The 22109-nt window shown below is 49.7% G+C and overlaps 3 protein-coding genes and 2 non-coding genes across 14 annotated transcripts in view; 1 reads left to right on the top strand and 4 right to left on the bottom strand.

Annotated features, from left to right (window-relative positions):
• Window positions 1-324: 324 nt before the first annotated feature.
• On the bottom strand, window positions 325-3269 carry LOC118228791 (60S ribosomal protein L35a-like). 5 transcript variants are annotated; one of them, XR_004765540.1, is made up of 5 exons: window positions 3221-3264; window positions 2629-2692; window positions 2071-2228; window positions 1000-1128; window positions 325-399 (listed from the first exon to the last, which is right to left on the bottom strand). XR_004765540.1 is itself a non-coding variant. In XM_035420212.1 (4 exons), the coding sequence occupies exons 2-4, from the start codon at window positions 2119-2121 to the stop codon at window positions 340-342; spliced, it is 240 nt and encodes a 79-aa protein (XP_035276103.1). In that variant the 5' UTR covers window positions 2122-2228; window positions 3221-3269; the 3' UTR covers window positions 325-339. The 5 variants fall into 5 exon arrangements, 2 of the variants coding, with proteins under 2 accessions (XP_035276103.1, XP_035276102.1); XR_004765539.1 differs by having other exon boundaries at window positions 3008-3245; XM_035420212.1 differs by lacking the exon at window positions 2629-2692 and having other exon boundaries at window positions 3221-3269.
• LOC118230913 lies at window positions 629-760 on the bottom strand. The gene has a single exon (XR_004765959.1). It is a non-coding gene; the product is annotated as a small nucleolar RNA SNORA13 (small nucleolar RNA).
• LOC118230912 lies at window positions 1713-1841 on the bottom strand. The gene has a single exon (XR_004765958.1). It is a non-coding gene; the product is annotated as a small nucleolar RNA SNORA13 (small nucleolar RNA).
• Window positions 2635-9768, top strand: LOC118228788 (adventurous-gliding motility protein Z-like). Of its 5 annotated transcripts, none has more exons than XM_035420205.1 (13): window positions 3353-4015; window positions 4745-4814; window positions 5170-5370; window positions 5473-5643; window positions 5848-5994; window positions 6204-6374; window positions 6534-6680; window positions 7142-7312; window positions 7593-7727; window positions 8063-8162; window positions 8414-8542; window positions 8852-8916; window positions 9471-9768. In XM_035420205.1, the coding sequence occupies exons 1-13, from the start codon at window positions 3795-3797 to the stop codon at window positions 9576-9578; spliced, it is 1836 nt and encodes a 611-aa protein (XP_035276096.1). In that variant the 5' UTR covers window positions 3353-3794; the 3' UTR covers window positions 9579-9768. The 5 variants fall into 5 exon arrangements, with proteins under 5 accessions (XP_035276098.1, XP_035276096.1, XP_035276097.1 ...); XM_035420206.1 differs by having other exon boundaries at window positions 5170-5349; XM_035420207.1 differs by lacking the exon at window positions 3353-4015 and adding an exon at window positions 2635-2718 and having other exon boundaries at window positions 5170-5643.
• A 659-nt stretch (window positions 9769-10427) lies between these two features.
• The window catches only part of LOC118228786 (DISP complex protein LRCH3-like), a 23074-nt gene continuing 11392 nt past the window's right edge, over window positions 10428-22109 (bottom strand). Inside the window, exons 9-20 of one of the 2 annotated variants that reach the window (XM_035420199.1) lie at window positions 21806-21942; window positions 21613-21677; window positions 21192-21240; window positions 20409-20555; window positions 19898-19945; window positions 19534-19587; window positions 18231-18279; window positions 17795-17908; window positions 17089-17186; window positions 16007-16144; window positions 15444-15521; window positions 10428-13918 (exon numbers count right to left, since the gene is read on the bottom strand). In XM_035420199.1, coding sequence (XP_035276090.1) covers window positions 13778-13918; window positions 15444-15521; window positions 16007-16144; window positions 17089-17186; window positions 17795-17908; window positions 18231-18279; window positions 19534-19587; window positions 19898-19945; window positions 20409-20555; window positions 21192-21240; window positions 21613-21677; window positions 21806-21942 — 1118 coding nt within the window. In that variant the 3' untranslated portion in view covers window positions 10428-13777. Of the gene's footprint in view, window positions 13919-14612; window positions 15039-15443; window positions 15522-16006; window positions 16145-17088; window positions 17187-17794; window positions 17909-18230; window positions 18280-19533; window positions 19588-19897; window positions 19946-20408; window positions 20556-21191; window positions 21241-21612; window positions 21678-21805; window positions 21943-22109 lie in introns of those variants that run through there. The other variant, XM_035420200.1, reaches the window with a different exon arrangement.

The following is a 22109-nucleotide window of genomic DNA, read 5'->3' on the forward strand; positions in this document are numbered from 1 at the left end:
CACCCAATCAGACATGCACTAAAATTAATTTCATTTTCAGGGTGCATTAGTCATTAAAGTATCTGAAGTTCATTAAAGGCTGTCAGCTTTCAACCCATCTTTTTAAAACTGACAGGTAATTTTTGAAGACATAATTCAGTGAACACACTTGCATACAAAAGCTGCTGCATCAAAATGGCTAAAAAGTTTTTAATTCACCTGTTTACATTCAGGGTACTGTGCTCGCCATGGATTCTGTGACATCACTGATTGACAGTTCCAACTGTTCAGATGGAACACAGACCCCCACCCACCACCCAACCCAATAAGCACACCACACACAGCCGTGTTCCAGACCATTTATTGTTTGCACACAACAGCTACAATGTCACAATGTCGCGCCCGCAATGGGTACAGCACCTGAAAAGGAGAAGGAACAAGCAATGAGTGTCCACGTGAAGTCCACCCACCCTCCCATGCCCCCACCACACAGAAAACACACTCCTGACATCCATGCAGGAACATGTCACAGGTCAGAGTTTCCAACATTACTACTTTTGAGAACGCAGCTCAGTAAGCTTGATTCAGTGTTTTAAGCAAACGGAGCAACACAGCCTCGCTACGAAGAACTGAGAGCGTTGGGCTTTTGTAATGTGCTTGTTGTGTCCCGAAATAAAGGCCACTGTCACTGCCTCCGTAAGGCCACCACAAGAGATACTGTATGCCTTTGCTGACACCACAATTCATTACAGGTGGAATGAACAGGCAACACTTAAAGGCAAAGAATGACGGGAATTCGCGCAGCCATCATTCCGGGTGATGAGCCTCTGACTGCCAGTTTCAGCGGCTGACTTACGAGTTGGGAGTTTTGGGCAGGCCAGCGACTGCCAGTGCGCCACGCAAACTGGTCCGAACGAGAACCAGCACACGCTGGGGGGGGGGGGGGGGGGTGGAGGTCCATATTTGGAGGGGGGGGGCACACACGCATCAGGAAGCGGGATGGGATATGGCGGAACTCACCGCTCGAACCCTGTGCCCGATGGCCTTGGTGGGCAGGCTGCTGCTGAACTTGGCGCAAATCACCCCGCTGGCGCTGCGGGGAGGCGTGACCTCGCCCCCCCCCAGACGACCCCGGCTTCCCCCACGTTCCTGGAAAAGCAAGTTTGGTTGAGCAACCCGGTATCCCACAATTCAATGCTCACTGGCACCACCCAATAGCAGTAATTCACTGTTCTGCTGAATTCCCCCAACAGAATTTTTTTTTTTGTGTTACGGATTGATTAAAAACAGTCCAACAACGCACCTGAACTCTGAACAACTTGCTGGCCAGAAAATGACCGAAATTAAGAGGCATGTTAATCGATCGGATTTTGCTATGTTTGTGCGGCAACAAAACATCTATTTTCAGTTACAGTCCAAAAGCATGAGGAACAGGAATGTTTATTTGAACCCTTTAGCAGTATGTTTTCGACAGTTATAAAACCTGAATTGGCATGTAAGCAGTGTGAGAAATAACAGTGGAAGAATCTTATAGGTGTGCAAAGGACCAGTTTTTTAAGCACCTCACCATTGCGCCCCCGCCTCAAATCAAATTTTATTTGTATAGCGTATTTTACAACAGTTGTCACAATACGCTTTACAGACAACCCTAGCCCCCCCCCCCCCCCCCCGAGGATCACACCACTTACATATTGGCATTTCCTACCAGTCACACTTTGCCACCCTATTGTACATTATGTCCTTGTGGTAGCCCTCAAGATGCCACTCTGGGCACCTCTGTGAAAACCCACCACAAGAGTTACTGTATGCCTTAGTTGACACCATATTCACAACACGTGGAATGAACAGGCAACACAAAGGCAAGATCAAGGCAAATCCATGATTGGTAGAAGCTTCAAAAGTGGCGCTAATGGTAACCTCCAGCCCTAGTTTTAAGTACACTACCCGAAAAAACAAAATAAGACGTGATTAGAAGTTTGTGTCAGCACTACTGCTAAATGCACCCCCACCTGCTACACATTCACATATGCTGTAGAGCTGATAGGTGACAGCAGGTGGTCCCATAGTGTGGGGGAATCATGAGATGCTCACGTTTTTGGCCTTGTAGATGCAGGTGCAGCATGTGCCCGGGTAGAAGTCCATCTGCTCGCATGGTTACACCCCCTCCACCTCCATCTTCCAGGGCCACACGCTCATGCTGGTCCCTCAGCCCACGCTCGTCCCCTGCGAAGATGGCCTCACTTCATAGCCTGAGGAGAGAAAGTAGCATCAGTACCCCGGGCCTACAATACCAAGTTCCTGCCCTGGACTACAACGTCCAGCAGGCCAGCCAATGCGGATTACTTTCTGCAGGCCTGTGAAGGTATAAGCAAATAAACACGATCACAGACTAATGAAGTAATGTGTTCCATTGGCTCCACCAGTAATATTTCACTTGCAGAAACATCCCCAAAAGATCTGCAGTGTAACTTTCCCGAAATTATTAACGACGAAAGAAATAGTTCAATAGGCAACACGTGGGGAAACCAATCCAATGCAGCCGTTGGCTTGTTGTGCCCTCAAATGGAGTCACACTACCGGAAAACGCGACAAATACAAGTTTATCGCATATAGGCCTAATGGCCGCTTCGCAGCAGAACCTGTACTCACCGGTTCACCTTCCCGTCGTTTTGAGACCCTAGGAGCGAGCCACCGCATCGCGCAACAGCAGAACCTGGTTTGAGATACACAGTAGAGAACGTAAGTGGCGGGCACTCCAACGCTGATCAGACTTTAATTACCTTTACACGCGCACTCCCTGATATACAGAATATAGAGCTGCTGATCGACCGTACAGCCTTTGGATTTACAGAAGCCGCACTTGGACTCATTCAAGACCAGAGCTAGTTGGCTAACGACCGCGCATAACGGTAAAATATGCTACAGTGACAGTTTAGCAATTACTCCCGAGTCCCAACGAAAATGTAGCAAACTGCGAATGCCAGAAATAAAGGTTTGCATGAGCAGCAGAAAGATTTGACGGACATACTTTGCTGGTGGAAGCGATTCCTGCATGTGAAAAGCCGATCCGTTTCAGAGGAAATCCAGTAATCATCTTTGCCATCCTGGTGGTATCAGTACACACATATGCGTGTGCACGAACTCAGGACTCATCGCGGTGTGTACCGAGCAGAATTATCCACTGTACTTATCACTCTAACTGTTAAAAATGACATTTAACTGCTCGTTCCTTTCTCCTCACCTCTAATCTGAGCCCACACGTCAATCAAGCATGGCGGTTAAAGACTTAAAATGAGAATGATGGGAAATTAAGGAGACCAAAAGGACCCAGGGTGACTAAAACAGTGCCTGACTATAATTAAAGTTGAACTTTGAAGGCGAAGACTTCTTTGCTACTTTATGTTCTTCGTATTGTAACTGAATGTACTTATGGGCAAATTGTAACATTAATCAGACTAGCCAACAATTCATTTATGATGGAGAAATCATTCAAGCGCCGAAGGAGCAACGTTTTTCTGTTACGCTCCTTCTAGTTATCAAAGATCGTTTGTCACCTGATCCCGCTTTAAGGCAGGTTAGGCAGGTGTTGTCATGAAGGTGTGGGGCGGGGGGATAGTTTTCCCGTGTTAAACTGTTGCTTTTCTGTTTTAGAAAACAAAGTGCAACACGGATAACTGACATTTAAAAAAATTAATGTTTTGGCAATGGCATTTCAACACATCAGCACATTGAAGCGAACCAACCTGCAAAAACATGAGACGTCATAAATAGATGATCATTATCACCATGGTTACAAATTAACAACCATATTCTTAATGTCCATAATAACTCCTTATTTGTACATGTTACGCTCAGAATGTTTGCGATTAATGTTAGGTACTGTTACGTTCAAAGAACGTGCCTTTGTGGCGTTTTCTAGTTTGATTACTATATTAATTGCGCTACTGTTTTGTCATAAGACTTGGCTCCTTAATCAGAATTTATATACAAGACCACCTTATTTTCAAAGAACAGACACTGACAACAAGACGATCTGGTAAGTTCTGGTAAATCATGTAAAACATCTGATACCCATATGATGTTGCGCTGGTATGTCTAGATTATTTATATGAGAAATCAGTACCGTTATGTCGAAAAGTTGACAGTAGCAGAGTAAGAAACATAAAATGCTTTCGATAAATTTCATATATGAACACTGGTAATCGTGTCGGCTGGGTCAATGTCAGCTTTCTGAAATGTAAAATTTTTTTCTTTTTCAAATTACACATTTAATGTTGTCATAGTACCAAAAATACATTTGGATGACGATGATAATAATAATAATAATAATACTAATAATCTTCATCATCATCAGCATCATCATCATCATCATCCAAATGTATTTTTGGTACTATGACAACATTAAATGTGTAATTTGAAAAAGAAAAAAGTTTTACATTTACATTTTCGTAATATATAAAGGAAAGAGAGTGAATTCTGTTTTCCAATGTTATGAAGAAAGGCCACAGGATTGGTGATTTCAAGCAGAATCAATCGGTGAAGACTGAAAAGAGGCAGGAACAGAGACTGGGTCACCCAGGGGGAGTGTCCCACGTGGGATTTTAGCTTTAATGAGATGCATTGTCAACAGACATACTACAGCACGGCTATTCATCATCACATGGGTGTTCAATAGGCCTATTTTAAATGTGCTCTTTTTATGTGGATACTGACGTGAGGACAGAAAAAAAAATACCAGCGTGTCTGGGCCATTTTGTTCTTCCAGGAAAGCTGAAATGATGACAGCAGAGAAGTTCAAAGAGTACTTCAACATATGGAGCAACCTTTTAATAGAGGTGACTGCCTTCCTCTTTAAGCTGAACTACACCGTTAAAACGTACTGTCTATATTAACCCTTTATTTCTGAAGTAAAGTAGATGTCTGAATGAGGCCTGGTAGGATGAGACAGGATCGGTGTTTGGGGCATTTGTATAGATTCAGATGTAGATGTCTGTTAGCGATCAAGTAAATTTAGCTTGAGGTCCATTTTTTTATCTTGCTCTTTTCAAAGAAAGGCTCCAGATTTGAGGCTGCATCAGGGTTCCAGTTGAAAGATTTCAATGACCGTGCACTACTGACAGGCCATGCATGGGGCAGTCTCTGTATTTAAAAAAAAAAAAAAAAAAAAATCTGCTCTTGTTCCCTCGGCAGGGCCTGGACATGCTGTCGAGAGAGGAAAACCTCGAGCTCGTCCACGTCCAGGACGTGTTCGAGCACATCCTCCAGTCGAAGCGCGAGCTGGAGGCCGGACTGCGCGGGTCCCTCCGCGCGACTGACGCCGCCGTGTCCCGCATGCGCGCGGAACTCGGCGGGGCGGCCGAGGACCTGGAGGTGCACAATTTCGGACAGCCGGTGTGCCTTTTCGAGACGCGGGGACTACGTTGTGTCGGTATTTTCCTCGATGAGCGCTCTCGGGGCGACGTAACCGAGAGCGCGCCCCCCTCGTTGTTGCAGAGAACGCGAGCTGGACAGGAGAAGCTGCGCCGGGCGCTGTGCGACGTCAGGGTCACCTTCGAAAAAGCTCTGCAGGAGCTGGAGGTCAGCACGTCCCTAGTCCTGAAGGAGAACGTCACAGCCGTGTCCCAGCTCCAGCATGCCCTGCAAAGGAAGTCTGAAGACATGGAGGTACATTATCTTCGCTAGGGGGGTTGGCCAAACTAAATTCCCAGAGGGGCGGCCACAGTGTCTGCGGATTTTTGTGGTCTCCTTTCAAATCAGCTGCTGGAGTTTTGACACGGCTGACTTGAGCATTCCCCGAACCTCGCTCGAGACATGAGTTCTGATGTCATAATATTGCGACAGTAGTGTTGTTGGTGCGCCTCTTGAAAGGAGCTGCAGAAGTGTCTTGCGGGAGCCAATAAGGAGATGGCGCTCATGGAGCTGCAGTTCACTGAGCACGAGGCTAAATTCAAGGACCAGGAGGCCAAAGGCCTGGGCCTCAGCAGAACCCTGGAGGCCAAGGAGAGAGAGCTTCAGGTGAATGGCATTCTGGGGAAAAAAAGTACTGGAGAAGCAGGTCAAAAGGTCACAAATAGCTGGTTATTGTCTGGAATGGCCTTTTTTTTTTTTTTTTTTTTGAAGCGCTTCCCAGTCATTCTGAATGCATTCTGGCGGGGGTGGGTGGGGGGAAGTGCTTTTCCTTGTTGCTCCCAGTGGTTGGTTCACTTCGGTCGCCGTCCGCGCAGGGCCTCCACGCTCTGGAGGAAGGCAGGGCCCTGGAGCTGCTCGGCGCCAAGGCCGCCTTCGAGGACGCCAAGCGGGAGCTGGAAGCCGAGGCCTCGCGGCTCCTCGCGGAGCGAGACGCGGCCGTTTCTCGGCTTCAGGAAGCCACGAGGAAGAACGCGCAGGACGCGGAGGTACGCGCTCTCCCCAGACCGCTGATAAAGAACCGGGCGCGAAGCCGACGCGAGGTTCGAGGCCCGTTCTGATGCGACGCATTGCAGTGGCACAGGTTGGGTGGGATCCGGAGGGAGCGTTTCTCCAACGATGACGCTCGCTGTTTCCTCCTTTAAAAGGAGGCGCGGAAGCTCCTGGTGGAGGCCAGAGCGGAGACGGCCCACAAGGAGACGCTGCTCCGCGAGAGTGAGGTCAAACTGGGGGACCAGACGGCCAAAGTCCAGAACCTCGCCGCAAGCCTGGAGGAGAAGGATCAGGAGCTCCAGGTGAATGGCAGGACTTTCAGGGAAATCGCTGAAGAGCAGGTCAAAGGTCACACTGCCGACGCCTCCTACACTGCACAAATAGGTGAAACATTGTCTGGTTGCTTTTTGGCTGGACCGCAACAGCGGGGCCAGCCCTACAGACGTGAATGTCTGTGACTGGAACTAAGTGACTGAGTGATGAAGTTACACCATTGGTCGGCCGAGCTATGAAGTTACACCATTGGTCGGCCGGATCACGTGCGTTAGGTCCAGCCGTATACTAGGTTTCCTAGTCTTGCTTTGAAGCGCTCCTCAGGGGATTTTGATCTCTTTCTGGATCTATTCACAGGTTAAGTTGGCCATGGATTTAGAGTATGGGAGACACAGTGGTAGCCTAGGAGGAATGTGTTTTTTTTTTTTTTTTTTTTTTTGGTCACTTCCAGTTTTGGTCTCTTCCTCCCTCTGATGCCGGTTTGGTGTAGAAGCAGCACGCCGTGCAGAAGAGGCGAGAGGTGGAGATCCGCGACGTCCGGGTGGCCTTCGAGAAAGCCGTGCTGGAGCTGGAGTCCAACGCGTCCTGCGTCCTGCGCGAGAACGAGCTCATGCTGTCTCAGCTCCAGGGGACGCCGAGCGGGAAGTCGGAGGACTTGGAGGTGCATGATCCTCACATTCCCAAAATGGCTGACCTGGACCAGAAAAAAAATTAAATCCCTATGCATTCCCCACCCACTCTGGACTCCACAGGTCGTAACTGTAAAAAGAGTTGATTTATCATTTCAATTACCGGGTTAAATACATTTGCAATAACATCCCGGCAATGTTGGGAGATTGTTCTGTGTGCGAACTGGAGAATATATATATATATTTTTTTAAATATATATTCTCCAGTTCTTCCAGTTCCCTCTTGGTGATGTTGGTGTTTCTCCATGAAAGGACCTGCAGAATTTCCTGGTAGAGACGGCCCGTGAAGAGCTGACGCTTCCACAACATGAGCTTAAAATGGAGGATCATAGGAGTGAAGGCCACAACCTCACCACAACTCTGGAGGGGAAGGGTCCAGAGCTCCCGGTAAATATTTTGGTGGAGCGAAGGGGGGGAGGAGGGGGGGGGGGTTGGGTGTCATAGAAAAGCAGGTGACTTGTGATAACCGGTACTAATACCACTTGTCATTTTGTATTAAACATGTATGTACATGCAGAACCAGAGACTTCTAGGAGTGTGGAAGATGGGGGCTGGGCAAAGTGCTGAATTCTCTCTGAACTGTGGGGGAAAAAAATGACATGTCTAGATGGCTTGTTCTTGTCATCAAGCTCACTTATGTGCTTATGTTCTGAAAACCAGAAAAAAAAAGCCAACAGAGAGACAAAACTAAATGAACCAGAGCCATACTTTTTTTTTTTAAGCACAAGGTGGAGCTCCAGGGCCTGAGGAGGCACGGGGAGGAGATGCTCCAGGCTAGGGATCATCTCTGCAAGGAGGCCACAGAGTCTAGGAAATACCCAGGTCTGAGACAGAGGCCCTTACTCTGGGCCTCTGAATTCTTCTGATCGCTTTGGCCGCGTCGCAAGTTGCGTACAAATTGTATACTTAGTGCTTGTATACTTAGTATTAGGCGAGTGTGCTGATTTGGCCGCGGCCTTAGTTATATTTTCACACCACTTAACTCGGAAGCTTTATTGCACTGTGCTTTATTTACCCTTCTGTACCCTGCGCCGTGCGCTGACCTTGTGCGCTTTGTGTGACGCCGAACGCAGAGACGGACGCGGAGAAGGAGAGGTGGAGGGAGCAGCCGGGCGGCGAAAGCGGGGGGGCGAAGAGCTTCGGAGAAGAGGCGGAGACAGCCGAGGAAGGACTGAGGAAGACTCCGGCCCTCCTGCACTCTGGTACGCTGCGGCTTCCTCCCCTGGCTCTGGTCACGGCTGGGGGGGCCAAAACCTAGAACAGACCAGTGACAAGACTACCACAGAATGTGAACAGGAAAGTGTGTTCTGCTCAGTTCACTTCAGGGAAAGAATTTAAACTTCTTCTTCATTAATTACAAAAAGAAAAGGAAAAAAAACCCGCACTTGAACATTGTGGCTATTTTTTTCCAATTATTCACAGTTCAGTTTATTTCCCGAACTGAATTCATTACAGTGGAACGAACCCCAAACCTGTCTCACGTGATTGTATATGGATTACTGTATTTGCAGTTTCCCAAACTCCAGATCAAGACTGGGACCACTGTGCCACCTGGTGGCAGATTTTGGAAGGGAAGGTAAATGTACAGTATGCAGTATGAAAATGGGGCTACAAGAATGATTGTGTGTGGTCTGTCTATACTCAGCCCTCAGTGGAGAACTAAAGCGCTTCCTCGGATTAATCTCTTTTGCAGAATGAAGCGAGGCTTGGCTCCATTATGTCAGAAATAAGAACTCAGTGTAAATCACATCCAACATCCCTTTTCCCAAACACATCTAGTCAGATCATTACATATCAGCATTCCGGCAGTATTTGCCTTTGGCTGGGTATCTATGGTTCTATCTATGTGATCTAAAATGTCTATGGTTCCTGGCCTTCCTTCTTCACACATTGTGCCTGAACGCAGATGGATGTGTACAGAAGCGATGCAGATTATGTACGTGCCCTCCTTGTAGTTATAAAAGTACTGAATCCGCAACCTTCAGGGTTAAAAACCAACCAGGTCCCTTACCCACCCGCAAGGATCGCTCCAGTCAAGACCACTGCCGTAGATCAGCAATAATTTGCACTGGTATGACTTGAACGAACAAACGAACGAACGAACTAACACTTCCCTCTTTCTGTCCACAGGAGACTGCCAAGGCAGGCAGGCGCCAGAAAGAAGAACAGGCCAAGATGCTGCGAGCAAAGATACACCTGAAAGTGAAGAACGGACCGTGTCAAATACAGCTTCTTTAAGAAACCCCATGATCACATTCAAAATGAGGAACATTCATATGCTTGCGTGAGCTCAATTTTCCAAAGGCGGTTATGGTTCAGCAATGCTGTGGGTTAGTTCAGGACATTATGATTGTGTCTGATAACTATGGGCGAGGCAACTGTGATTTGTAGCACATTTAAAATCTTAATAAATATGTTAACTATTTAATACAGACCCCGTTTCACATTTTATATTTATAGCATTTTCTCCTTCCACAAGAAAGGAAAATGCAGTGGACACTTGCAGATATCCAAGGGGAAAAACCCATGCAATTTTGTGAAGACATTTGCTCATTCCTGTACAACCCAACCTAATAAAATGAGTGGAGCAGCATGCACAGACTGTAGATGGGTTTTTTATTTTTTAGATTTTTAATATCCCAAACACATGATAAACGCATTAGTTTTTTAAATACAGGTTTTATCTGATCCAGCCCTTCCTCCCAGAGCTCACGGGCATTTGGCTGTCACTTCAATTGCATCAAACGGGCCAAAGCCTTTCAGTGGTTCTGCGTTAATGAGAAGCACGAATAGCGTTAAAAAAAATTAATTTTGTTCCACTTGTCTTGCTCAGCTGTGCTTGTCCTGTCTTGACTACGCCTCGCCTGCAAAACTGGTCTTTATTTCTCTGCGTTGTTTCCTAGTGAAGATAAAGGTTAAGATAACAGGAGCTCACATTCCACGCTGCTGCATTGTGAACCAATCACGCTGTGAGCAGACGGTAACAAGAGTCAGAATCGGCACGTTAACTACGAAATACATTTTTTTTTTTTTTTTTTTAAATCTCTTTATTTCAAACCAGATATAGCATGTTCTGATGGACAACTGTTAAAAAAAAAGCTGTAAAAATTTATTTATTTTTTTAAAAAAGTGTACAGGGGAGGAAAAATAAAGACTCCACACAGCAAGGGGGCGATGCAGCAAAGGAAATGAAGTCCTCGAGTGTACAGGAAGCAGTACATAGTTGTAAACATGGAATGTTATATATATATATATATATGATCTGTACAGAATCAGGTAGTGAACTGCAGAGTCACATGACTGTGGGCAGGGGACCAGGTGCTACATAGACTCAGGTAAAAACATAAAAATACTTATACTATACAGCAAGAAATGCACATTTATAATAATTACAATGGCTGAATCTTTAACTTCCCTTTTCGAAGCCTGAAGTTGGTTAAAAAGCAAGTTACGATGTTAAAACATGATTCTAATTATTTTCATTTGTCTATTGTTGTGTGGTGAATTTTTTCATTTTTTATCAGTTCCAAACTGCATGTGCATGTAGGTCCAGCATGCAAAAGATAAAGTAGAGGAGAAAAAAGTAATCCTCCATAATAATATTTACCCATAAGCCCTTGCTAACAACCAACCCCTGTCTGGTACAGAGGGGTCAGAGGTCACCTGTCACTCAAAGGGATAAGCTTTCAGGAATCCTTCCTGCATTTCACGCTCTCATTTCCCACCAACGATGTTCGTTTGGGCTGGGTTCTGGACCCTGCCAGGGTTCTCTGTGTACGTCAATGAACAGGCCAGGCCAGGCCAGTCCAGAACCGCTGTTATAGAATCTGGTGTGAGTCAGCGAGCAACTGTGACAGGTCTGACTCAGTGAGTCAATCCTGCAGGTCTGAATCCGTGAGTCAATCCTGCAGGTCTGAATCCGTGAGTCAATCCTGCAGGTCTGAATCCGTGTCACAAGCCCGAGTCAGTGAGTCGCCGTAACAGACTCACAGAGTGAGTGTGACCAAAAGGGGCATCAGTGTTACAGAATTGAATAGAAGCGAACTGAGTGAGTCACTGTAACAGCACAGAGTCTGAGCAACCACAGTGTGTGAGAGTAACAGCAGTGAGTCAGAGCCACTACAGTGAGTCAGTGTAACAGGACCAAGTCACAGCAAGTCAGTTAACCACCGATTATTCAGAGCCACTACAGGGAGTCCCTGCGACAGGACCGAATCACAGTGATCAGTGACTCAGAGTAACAGCAATGAGTGAGACCCACGACAGCAGAGTCACTGTAACAGCACAGACACAGCAACCACAATGAGCCCCTGTGACAGGACTAAGACAGAGTGAGTCAGTGTAACAGCGCCCAATCACAGTGAGTCAGTGTAACAGCAGAGTCAGAGCCACAACATTGAGTCACTGTAACAGTACCAAGTCACAGCAATCACAATGAGTCAGCGTAACAGCACCCAATCACAGGGAGTCAGTGTAACAGCACAGAGTCACAGTGGCGGCAGTGAGTCAGGGAAACAGTAGAGCCTTCGTCTCCCATGAAAGCAGGACAGAGAGATGTACCAGGCCTGTGGGGCCGGTTTACACAGGTAACAGAAGCAGGTAAACTCCAGACAGGTGGAGGGTAAGGGTAACCATTTAACACGCGTTGGAGCCCCATCTCCTTCCTCACAGCTGCCATCAACCTTGCTGGAAAGAGCAGGGTTAAATAAGCTCAGCTCTGCGCCGTAGGGCTATGCTGTGTGCGATCGAGTAGTATACGGGAGGAGCCTGCGTTGGGCAGAATAGTGTTGCCTTATCCTGGGACATGCAGCGCTCTAGTTTTATAGAGACTGTCCAAGTTGTGAGTTGTGTTAGGTGGTGTGGTACGCAGAGTTCTGTTGTAACCGGGCGTTTTGTGATGTTTTTGGGTATGTAGTGCTATGCTGATGTGCTTGGGTGTGTAGTGTCGTGGCGTGTCAGGGTGCGTTATGCTGTACCGCAGGGCGTAGGCCGGGTTGTAGTTTCCATCATACCATGGTGTGTGTAACTGGGCTCACACGTAACACTAAAGGTGTAAAACACACGTAAGGATCACAGCCGCCCACCCGGGCCATGACTCCATGACATCCCCCTCACCTGCAGCCTTTCATACGAGCCGTCGTTCAACCCCAGGGTGACCCAACCCTGGAGGGCTGCAGGGTGTGCCCGTTTCCAGGGCGACCCAACCCTGGAGGGCTGCAGGGCGTGCCTGTTTCCAGGGCGACCCAACCCTGGAGGACTGCAGGGCGTGCCCGTTTCCAGGGCTACCCAACCCTGGAGGGCTGCAGGGCGTGCCCGTTTCCAGGGCGACCCAACACTACAGGTCTGTACGGTATGCCTATTTCCAGGGTGACCCAAACCTGTAGGGCTCCAGGGTGTGCCCCTTTTTCATTTTTAACAGGCGCTAAAAGCCATCACTCGAAGCAGCTCACTTTGTCGTTAACTGACCTTCCCTGCATCCCGGGGTCTACACCGTTGCAGATTTCACAGGAGCAGAGAACGAGGAGCCCGGACCTGGGCCCTGTGTTTGAGTCCTGCGCTCTGCGAGTGACCCTAACACAGAGAGACAGGAGCGCGCGTGCACCGCCCCCTCCTGGCCACAAGTAGGACTGCAGCGGTCATGTCGCTAGTGTTCCAAAAACACAGGGATTAAAACCTCAGGTCACACCACTAAGACACCCAAGGTTTTTGAGCCCCATCCACTTCTCTGGGCTAGACCAGCTCCTTAATTTAACATCACAAAGACCTCTTAGCGTTGTTTAACCATTAGTGAGCCCAGCTCCATCAAACGTCTTCCTTTAGGGATTGGACAACCTGGGTCATGTGACAACATGGTCATGCGATTTACCATGGTAACACTACACCTCCCCTGCCCAAATCCCTGTCTTGTGACCATAATAATAATAACAATATTAAAACAATAATAATAATAATAACAATAGTAATATACAAGAAGGAGCCAAGGACAAAAGACACCCTATGAAGTGAAGAGAGAATACCGAAGACTAAAAACTTGTTAATGGAAAAAAAAGGAAGAACCGTCTCTTCTCCTCCTCTTCTCTCTGTGTCCATGGCGACCGACTCCCGTGTCCGTGTGTCCCGTCCGTCCGTCCGTCCGTCCGTCCGTCCGTCCGTCCGTCCGTGAGGGAGCGACCGGTCACCTGAAGTCTTCGGCTCCGGAACTTTCTTTTGCCAGCGTCCCAAAAAAGTCTTCCTCCTCCTCACAGCCTCCCTCTGGAGGTGTCAGTCTGGTGTCTGTGGAGCTGGGGTGGGCGTGTGGGGTTTTTGAAGGGGGCGGGGGGGGGGGGGCGACCGTAGAAGTGAGAGGGAGAATAATTCCACGGTTTTTGGGAAGGGCAGGCGAGCCACATATTTGCCAGAGGATTCCGTTCACACGTCCGTCTGTCCACCTGTCTGTCCTAAATGGAGACAGGGGGGGCAGCGGTCGTGGGGGAGGGGGTGTGTTTCGGGGGAGCCAGCTCCAGCAGGGCTCTTACTGTCCCGGCCACCAGGGGGAGCCCCTTCTCCTCCAGGATATGAAGTGGCAGGCACAGCTGGGCCTGTGGGGTGTGGCGGTACAAGACAGTATGGGTGGGGGGGTGGCAGGTGGGATGGGTAGGAGGTGGTGGGGAACGATAAAACAATGCACAAAAACAGGAGAAAAAAAAACAACAGATCAATAAATAGACAAATGAAAATGACAATGACACTAACGGAAACACAAGTTTAAAACAAAATCCAAAACCAAGCAGGAAACTGAAACACAACACAAGTTAACCAGAAGGAAGATGAGATCTTGGCTCAGAGGGCATCAGGGAAGGACAGACAGACGTATAGACAGACAGAAGAGGTTGGGCAGGGCACTGAATTGGAGAGACAGAAGCTCTGCTGTTCTCAGTCCCAGGGTAAACAACCATACAGCTGCACGTCATATTTTAAAGATGCAGGAATTCTGGAGACGTTTGTCTGATCTTTGGATAAAGAGAGAGGTTGACTCTAAAGTGGGAGGAGCTGGGAGACTTTACTCCACCCACATCACAGATAAGGCAGCAGTGGGCGGAGCTTTGTTATCTTACTCCTCCCACATCACAGATAAGGCTGCAGTGGGTGGAGCTTCGTGACTTTACTCCTCCCACATCACAGATAAGGCTGCAGTGGGTGGAGCTTCGTGACTTTGCTCCTCCCACATCACAGATAAGGCAGCAGTGGGCGGAGCTTCGTGACTTTACTCCTCCCACATCACAGTGACGGATGGGGAATCCCTCGTGCTTCGTGTTTGCAGCAGACGGCACACCTGAGTGATTTCCCCGGGTGGGCAACGCCAGGTAAGCAGTGATGATTCACTAACGCTGCAGCAAAGGTCCAAAAAAACGAAAACGGTGCAGCAGGCTGATATTATTAAGGCAAAGTTCCACCGGCCTGCATGGCTGTTCTCAGTGTTTCCATCCGTGTGTTCAGCACTGACGTAGCAGATAACATCAGTCCATCTGTGGCAGCACAGTGCATCGGAGCGGTGCTGAAGTGCAGAGGAGGGACACCAGGGGGCAGTAGAGAGATTACGTCCTGGACGTTAATGGAGCCAAGTGCAAAGCCGAATGCGGCCAGGAGAGACAATAAGGTGTCCATTGCTCCAGACACACAGCACCATTATCCTGCACCAACCCCAAAGAGCAGACAGGTCTTCAGAGGAGAAGGGGAAGGATGAATCACAGAGAGTAACAGAAAGAGGGAGAGAACAGAGGGAGAAAGGAACGAGGGGAGAGAGATGAGAGAATGATTAGGGTTAGGGTTTAGGGCATGATTCAAGAGAGAGAAGGAGATTGTTAGTAGCAGAAAACGCATCAAATCAAGGTCAGTTGTCCTAAGATGGAATTTAAGATCTGCGTGATGAGGAGTGTGAAGACATGGCTGCACCAAGTGAGCCAATAGATACAAGCACAAACGCACGCACACACAATCACACTCGCTCACTCGCTCACTCGCTCACTCACTCACACACACACACACACACACACACACACACACACACACACACTCACACTCTCTCTCTCTCTCTCTCACACACACACACACACACAATCTCACCTGCGGGACCCCAAGCCTGCGACACGCCTCCAGGAAGTTCTCCACATTCCGGCGACACTTGGCCATTGTCAGTTTGGGCTGGACGGACGGACAGAAAGACAGACAGACATCCCATCATACACACTGGGACGTAGAGCATTACCGCCCGGCCTCAAATTCCCCACAGGTGTTACATAGGGAGTTAGCACAACTTGCATTTATACAAGTAGCCACCGCTCTCTTGTTCCAGCCGCCATCTTTGTTGAAAAGAAAAACCGTAAAGCCATACCGCAGTGTATTGTGGGATGTTCGGCTTCCGGATAGCGTACATAGCTTGTACCCTACATTTTGCAGTGCGGAAGTAGTTCACTATATATTGTGCAACAATATGGTTTCTCAGATGGGACACTACAAAATGGCTGATGCCAAATGTAGTGCACTCTATAGTGAATAGGGAGTGCTGTGGGACGCAGCCCCGGTCTTCAAAGGGTGAATATATCCTTCTTACGAGCGACAGTGAAAGACGCTTAAATTTTTATATTTCGCAGGTTAAGGGGAAATAAAGGGTTCGCTCATACACTCACCACAGCGGGCGAAGGCACGTGGATGCTGGGCACGGATCTTGGCCGCACGTGATTGGCCAGGTGGCAGAGCACCACCCCGTCCGTCAGCGCCGCCCCCAGGTCGCTAGGCAACGACACCTTCAGCCGGGACTCGATGTTCTGCGGGCAGAGCGCAGGTTTTATTTTTTTTGTTTTGGTCAGCGGACGCATACCCCCCCGCCGCCCTGTTAGCTGGGGCCTCCGGACGGACAGAGGACACGCCCCCAAAAAAGACGCACGGGAAAACTTACAGGCAGCGTGGACATGGAGAAGGTTCCATTTATATAAGCTACAGCCATAACTTACGCGATAAACAGTTTGTGCTGTGAGGGCAGAACTGCGCACTGCGGGTGGAGGAGTGTGCTGTGAGCGGTGGAGTGTTTTGAGGGGTGGAGGAGTGTGCTGTGAGGGGTGGAGTGTTTTGAGGGGTGGAGGAGTGTGCTGTGAGCGGTGGAGTGTTTTGAGGGGTGGAGGAGTGTGCTGTGAGGGGTGGAGTGTTTTGAGGGGTGGAGGAGTGTGCTGTGAGCGGTGGAGTGTTTTGAGGGGTGGAGGAGTGTGCTGTGAGCGGTGGAGTGTTTTGAGGGGTGGAGGAGTGTGCTGTGAGGGGTGGAGTGTTTTGAGGGGTGGAGGAGTGTGCTGTGAGGGGTGGAGTGTTTTGAGGGGTGGAGGAGTGTGCTGTGAGGGGTGGAGTGTTTTGAGGGGTGGAGGAGTGTGCTGTGAGGGGTGGAGTGTTTTGAGGGGCGGAGGAGTGTGCTGTGAGCGGTGGAGTGTTTTGAGGGGTGGAGGAGTGTGCTGTGAGGGGTGGAGTGTTTTGAGGGGTGGAGGAGTGTGCTGTGAGCGGTGGAGTGTTTTGAGGGGTGGAGGAGTGTGCTGTGAGGGGTGGAGTGTTTTGAGGGGTGGAGGAGTGTGCTGTGAGGGGTGTAGGGGTGTGTTGAGGGGTGGAGGAGTGTGCTGTGAGGGGTGTAGGGGTGTGTTGAGGGGTGGAGGAGTGTGCTGTGAGGGGTGTAGGGGTGTGTTGAGGGGTGCTGCAGTGCATTGTGGGAAGGCGCAGCGCATTCTCTCACCTTTCGCAGTTGCTCCACCAGCTCCGCCTCCTCTCCCACAAACGCACAGGGCTCAGGGGGCGTGGCCTCCTCAGCCTCCACCTTAGGGACTCCCAAATCTGCAGAGGTGGGGACAGAGACATCGAGAGAGGGAGAGAGAGGAAGAGAGATGGAGGGAAGAGAGAGGGAAAGAGATGCAGGGAGGAGAGAGGGAAGAGGAGGGCAGGGAAGAGAGAGGGAAAGAGAGAGGAAGAGAGATGCAGGGAAGAGAGGGAAAGAGAGAGGAAGAGAGATGCAGGGAAGAGAGGGGCAGGGAAGAGAGATGCAGGGAGGATAGAGGGAAGAGGGGGGCAGGGAAGAGAGAGGGAAAGAGAGAGGAAGAGAGATGCAGGGAGGAGAGAGGGAAGAGGGGGGCAGGGAAGAGAGAGGGAAAGAGAGAGAGGAAGAGAGATGCAGGGAAGAGAGGGAAAGAGAGAGTGATTCACAGCGTCTGCCCCCAGCAGCCTTATAAACAAACCTCGACTGCGGTCCCACAGAAAGGGCGATGATCATTACCCACATCCATCATTAATCACGGCTGATTGCTAATTACATGCGCTAATCATTTCTGTTTGACATGATCTGCGTCCCTGCCAATAACGATCAGGGATCTGTGAGCTACGTGTTCAGACAACCAGCCAGAGCCCCGCGCCCCCACCCCCCCCCCAAAACCCCCCCCGCCGCCCACCTCTCCTGGCTTCCTCTCTCTGTCCCAAACGAATCAGCAGGCTGCTGGGATGGGGGGCGGGGCCCCGGCTGGAGGGCGGGGCCACAGCACCAGGACAGGAAGGCGATTGGAGGGCTGCGGGGCAAATTGGAAGCAGAGAAACAAGGGGGGGGGGCGGGGGCGGGGGGGTATTAGTGGCACTACAGAGACACAAAGCGGGGGCGGGGGCACCTGCAGCGGCACATCTTACAGATGCAAAGCAGAAAAGGCACTTCCTGTGACTCTTACTATTTTAATAATACTCCCAAAAAGCGCTGGAACCCTCATTAATGTTTGACATCTCCTCTCCTCCACGCGGTGACATTATGAAGTCATTTATTGAAATGGAAAGATAAAAATAATAATAATAATAATAATAATAATAATGAACGAGGCAGTTGGGCAGATTCTTACTTACCTGGGGGGTGTCCAGAGGAGGTGGGAGAGAGGGGGGAACGGTCCTCGCTCTGCAGCACACACACAAGGGGGCGGGGGGGGGGGTTAGAGTAAAACGAGGACATGGAGATTATGTTTGGATCTGTGAACGCTCAGGTGTGCACGAGGGTCATGAAGCACTCCGGTTACAGGAACTGACAGGAGTACTTTAAACTTAAACACCAGCGCAGGCCCCATTCACACACGCCTGAGACAACAGGGCCCTCAGCCGTCAGGACGTTACACCCTTTGAAGGGTAGATTTAAAAAAAAAAACGTCTTTCCAGTCAGTGTTCTAGAACTCCATTGCTTTTCTGTTACAGGCAGTGACTGTGACATCAGCATTAAATGGACTGCATTTATATAGCGCTTTTATCCAAAGTGCTTTACAATTGATGCCTCTCATTCGCCAGAGCAGCTAGGGGTTAGGGGTTAGGTGTCTTGCTCAAGGACACTTCGACATGCCCAGGGCGGGGTTTGAACCGGCAACCCTCCGACTGCCAGACAATCGGCCTTACCTCCTGAGCTATATCGCCCCAGCATTAGAATGTCCAATTAAAAACATTCCAATCATATGTTTGTGACCTCATCACACATTAAAGGGTTAAACTGAGGAAGAGTCAGAGAGATCTGAAGGGAGTCAGAGAGATCTGAAGAGAGTCACAAAGATCTGACAGAGGAGAAGAAGAGAGAAGAGCATTGTGCAAGGCGCTGTTCAGTGTGGCAGTACTCAGTGCACAGGCTGCAGTACCTGCATCAAACAGAGGGGGCAGCACCTGGGCTGGGAGGAGAGGGACAGCCAGCAGCTGCCGTCTCCCCAGAGCGAGACTGAGGGAGGGCCGGAGAGAGGGAGAGAAACGTGCCGGAGGAGAGCAGGAAAGGGGGAGGGAAGGAGGAGGGGGAAGGTGGAACACAGCCGGGGAGGGAGTCAGGGTTACAGGGGGAGGAAAAAGAGGGGGGTAAAAAAAGAGATGAAGAGAGAGAAAGAGTTAGTTTGTTAGTTCCGGTAGCTCAACAGCATAGCTTAAAATTAGCTGTGAGCATGCAGAGAGACCAACACAAGATGTGTGTGCGTGTGTGTGCATGCGTGCGTGTCGTAGGTGTGTGTGTGCGAGTGTGTGTTTGTGTGTGTGTTTTGCGTGCGCAACTGTGTGTAAGAACAGTAGACATAGCACCAGGAGAACAGACAGGCAGACAGCGATGGATAAGCTGACTCCCTGAGTTTGTGGCTACCGATTAGTCAGCTGGAAAAGGGGGAGGGGCCACACCACAAAGAGAGGCTCTTACCATGAAGAGGGCGGAGTCATCCGTGTGAGTGGATCGTCTGGAGGGGTACGTGCTCTGGGGGGGACAGAGAGAGTCAACACAGGTAAAACACCCCAGAGGGAGGGGGCAGGGTTGATGGTGCACACACACACACACACACACACACACACACTTGTACACACACGAACACGCCACAGCACTCACTACCACAAATTACAGACCTCGTTATACACACCCCATCCGTCCTCTACAGGTGCAGCGAAGAGTGACAGCGAGAGACCGAGAAAAGAGAGAGAGAGAGGGAGAGGGAGAGAGACAGAGAAAAGAGAGAGCGAGAAAGAGAGACAGAGAAAAGAGAGAAAGGCAGAGAGCGGGACTGACTCACTTCGTTCTCTGACAGGCTGTGTTTGGAGAGGCTCTGCGCTGCTTTGAGCTGGGAAGAGAGGGAAACGCAATCAGAGCCATTAGAACATCACACCTTCACACCCGCCCACCGATCACTTCATAACATTATGAGCACTTCATTAGGGCCTCACACCCCAGTTCCATTCATTAAAAACCCAGCATTAACTTCGCCCCAGTGTCCCACCGGATGAGTCACACAGACTGCACACAGAGGGGAAGTGTGAGTGTGTGTGAATGTGTGTGTGTGTGTGTGTGTGTAAGCTGTGTGTGTATGTGTGCGTGTGTGTGTGTGTGTGAGTGTGAGTGAGTGAGTATGTGTTTGTGTGAGTGTGTGCATGTGTGAGAGTGTGTGTGTGTGTGAGTTTGTGTGTGTGTGTGTGTGTGTGTGTGTGAGAGAGTGTGTGTGTGTGTGTGTGTGTGTGTGAGAGAGTGTGTGTGTGTGTGTGTGTGTGAGTGTGTGTGTGTGAGAGAGAGACCCCAGGACTCCTGACCTTGGCGTAGGTCAGCACTTCTTTTTGGGAATGGCGCCCCCTGTGCCTCTCTTCCTCGTACTGCATGGCGGCCAGGTGAGCCTCTCTTCGTATGTGCTCCAGCCCGGTGGCTCCTGGCCCCGCCCCCAGCCCTGCCCCCGCAGCCCGCTGCGCACAGAGAGAGAGAGAGAGAGAGAGAGAGGGGGAGAGGGAGAGAGAGAGAGAGAGAGAGAGAGAGAGAGAGAGAGAGAGTAAGAACAGAGCGCGTTTCCCTCAGCCTTGCACAACCTCCCAGATCTAGCTCTGCGTCTTTACAGCCTCGCAGTCTCACACAGCATTTTACACAGTCTTACTCATCGCTGTTCCTGTTGAGCTCTCCACTTTTCTTAACCTATCTGATAAAACATTACAAAACCCCCCACAAAACTTAAATGTAAACTGCGTTTTGATGAGAGCTGAATTTCACACCTCACAGTCATCTGCGTTCTGGTGTGGAAGGCAAGACCGAAATTGCTGCCATTCCCAAAATTTTGCCACGGCAGCACAACCAAAAAAAATAAATAAATAAAAAGGAAGACAACTGGGTGGCCACAGATGTACATTTCAGGAGGGAATGGGGGGAGGGGGGACATGAATCTCCCCCAACATAAAGAAACATCAAATGAGTCCCCTCAACAGTTTCATTTTGTATTGGCCGGAACTGCTAGCGTCCCCCATTGTTGTTGCCCCCAACCCCCACCCCCCCTTCAGCTGAAATGAAATCTAACATCTTGGACCAGACAGACTCTGAGACACGTGCAGTACCTGGCTCTGACCAGCAGAGGGCGACATACTTCTGCCGTTCAGGACGCTCCTGGAAAAGACGGAGGGGAAGGAAGAGAGAGCGTTTGTTGTAAATTCCTATTAGCAACGGCTGAGTGGATATTTCGGCCCTGAGAGAGGACCACCACCGGAAGCCATTAATCTGCCTCCTGGGCCGCTCGGGTTCGAGAGTCCCGCACATGAAGGTAAAACCCATTCGCACGTTCTGGAAGACAACCGCGGGCGAGACTCACGAGGGGAATTCAAACGAACAACCCGTTATATATTTTTCTACAACTGCAGGCCAGCGCTAACACATTCTTTCCAGTGAAAGAAATGTCACCTCTGATCACCTGGCTTTTCTGCGTTCGGTATACTCAGTGTGAGTGTGTGTGTGTGTGTGTGTGTGTGCGCGTGTGCATACCTGCTGAGGGCACTGTGTCTATGGGAATCGTCTGTCCGCGTGTCTCTTGCCTTCACAGGAGAGCGCTGAGAAGCATATGACAAGAGTCAGGAATACAACGACCTCACACACACTCATGCGCGCATGCATACACACACTCACACACACACTCACGCGCTGACACAGATACACACACACACACACACAGGCTCACCTCTCTGGTGATGCGTCGCTCAATGTAGGCCATGAACTGGGAGCTGAGGCTGGCAGGCTCCGCCCTCCGACTCCGCCCCTCATCGTCCTCCTCCAAACAGCTGCTGTCGATGAAGTCCATCTGCTCAAGCTCCGCCTCTTTGGGGAGGCACACGGGGAGACACACAGAGACACAGACGCAGGTCGTTAGTGTTACAGCTGAAGCCAGCAGCGCCCACAGACTGACAGACACTGGAACACACACGTACGATTACACAGTAACGCACACGCACGCACCTACACACACACACACACACACACACACA

The sequence above is a fragment of the Anguilla anguilla genome, chromosome 6, assembly GCF_013347855.1.
Source record: "Anguilla anguilla isolate fAngAng1 chromosome 6, fAngAng1.pri, whole genome shotgun sequence".
Taxonomy (NCBI): Eukaryota; Metazoa; Chordata; class Actinopteri; order Anguilliformes; family Anguillidae; genus Anguilla; species Anguilla anguilla.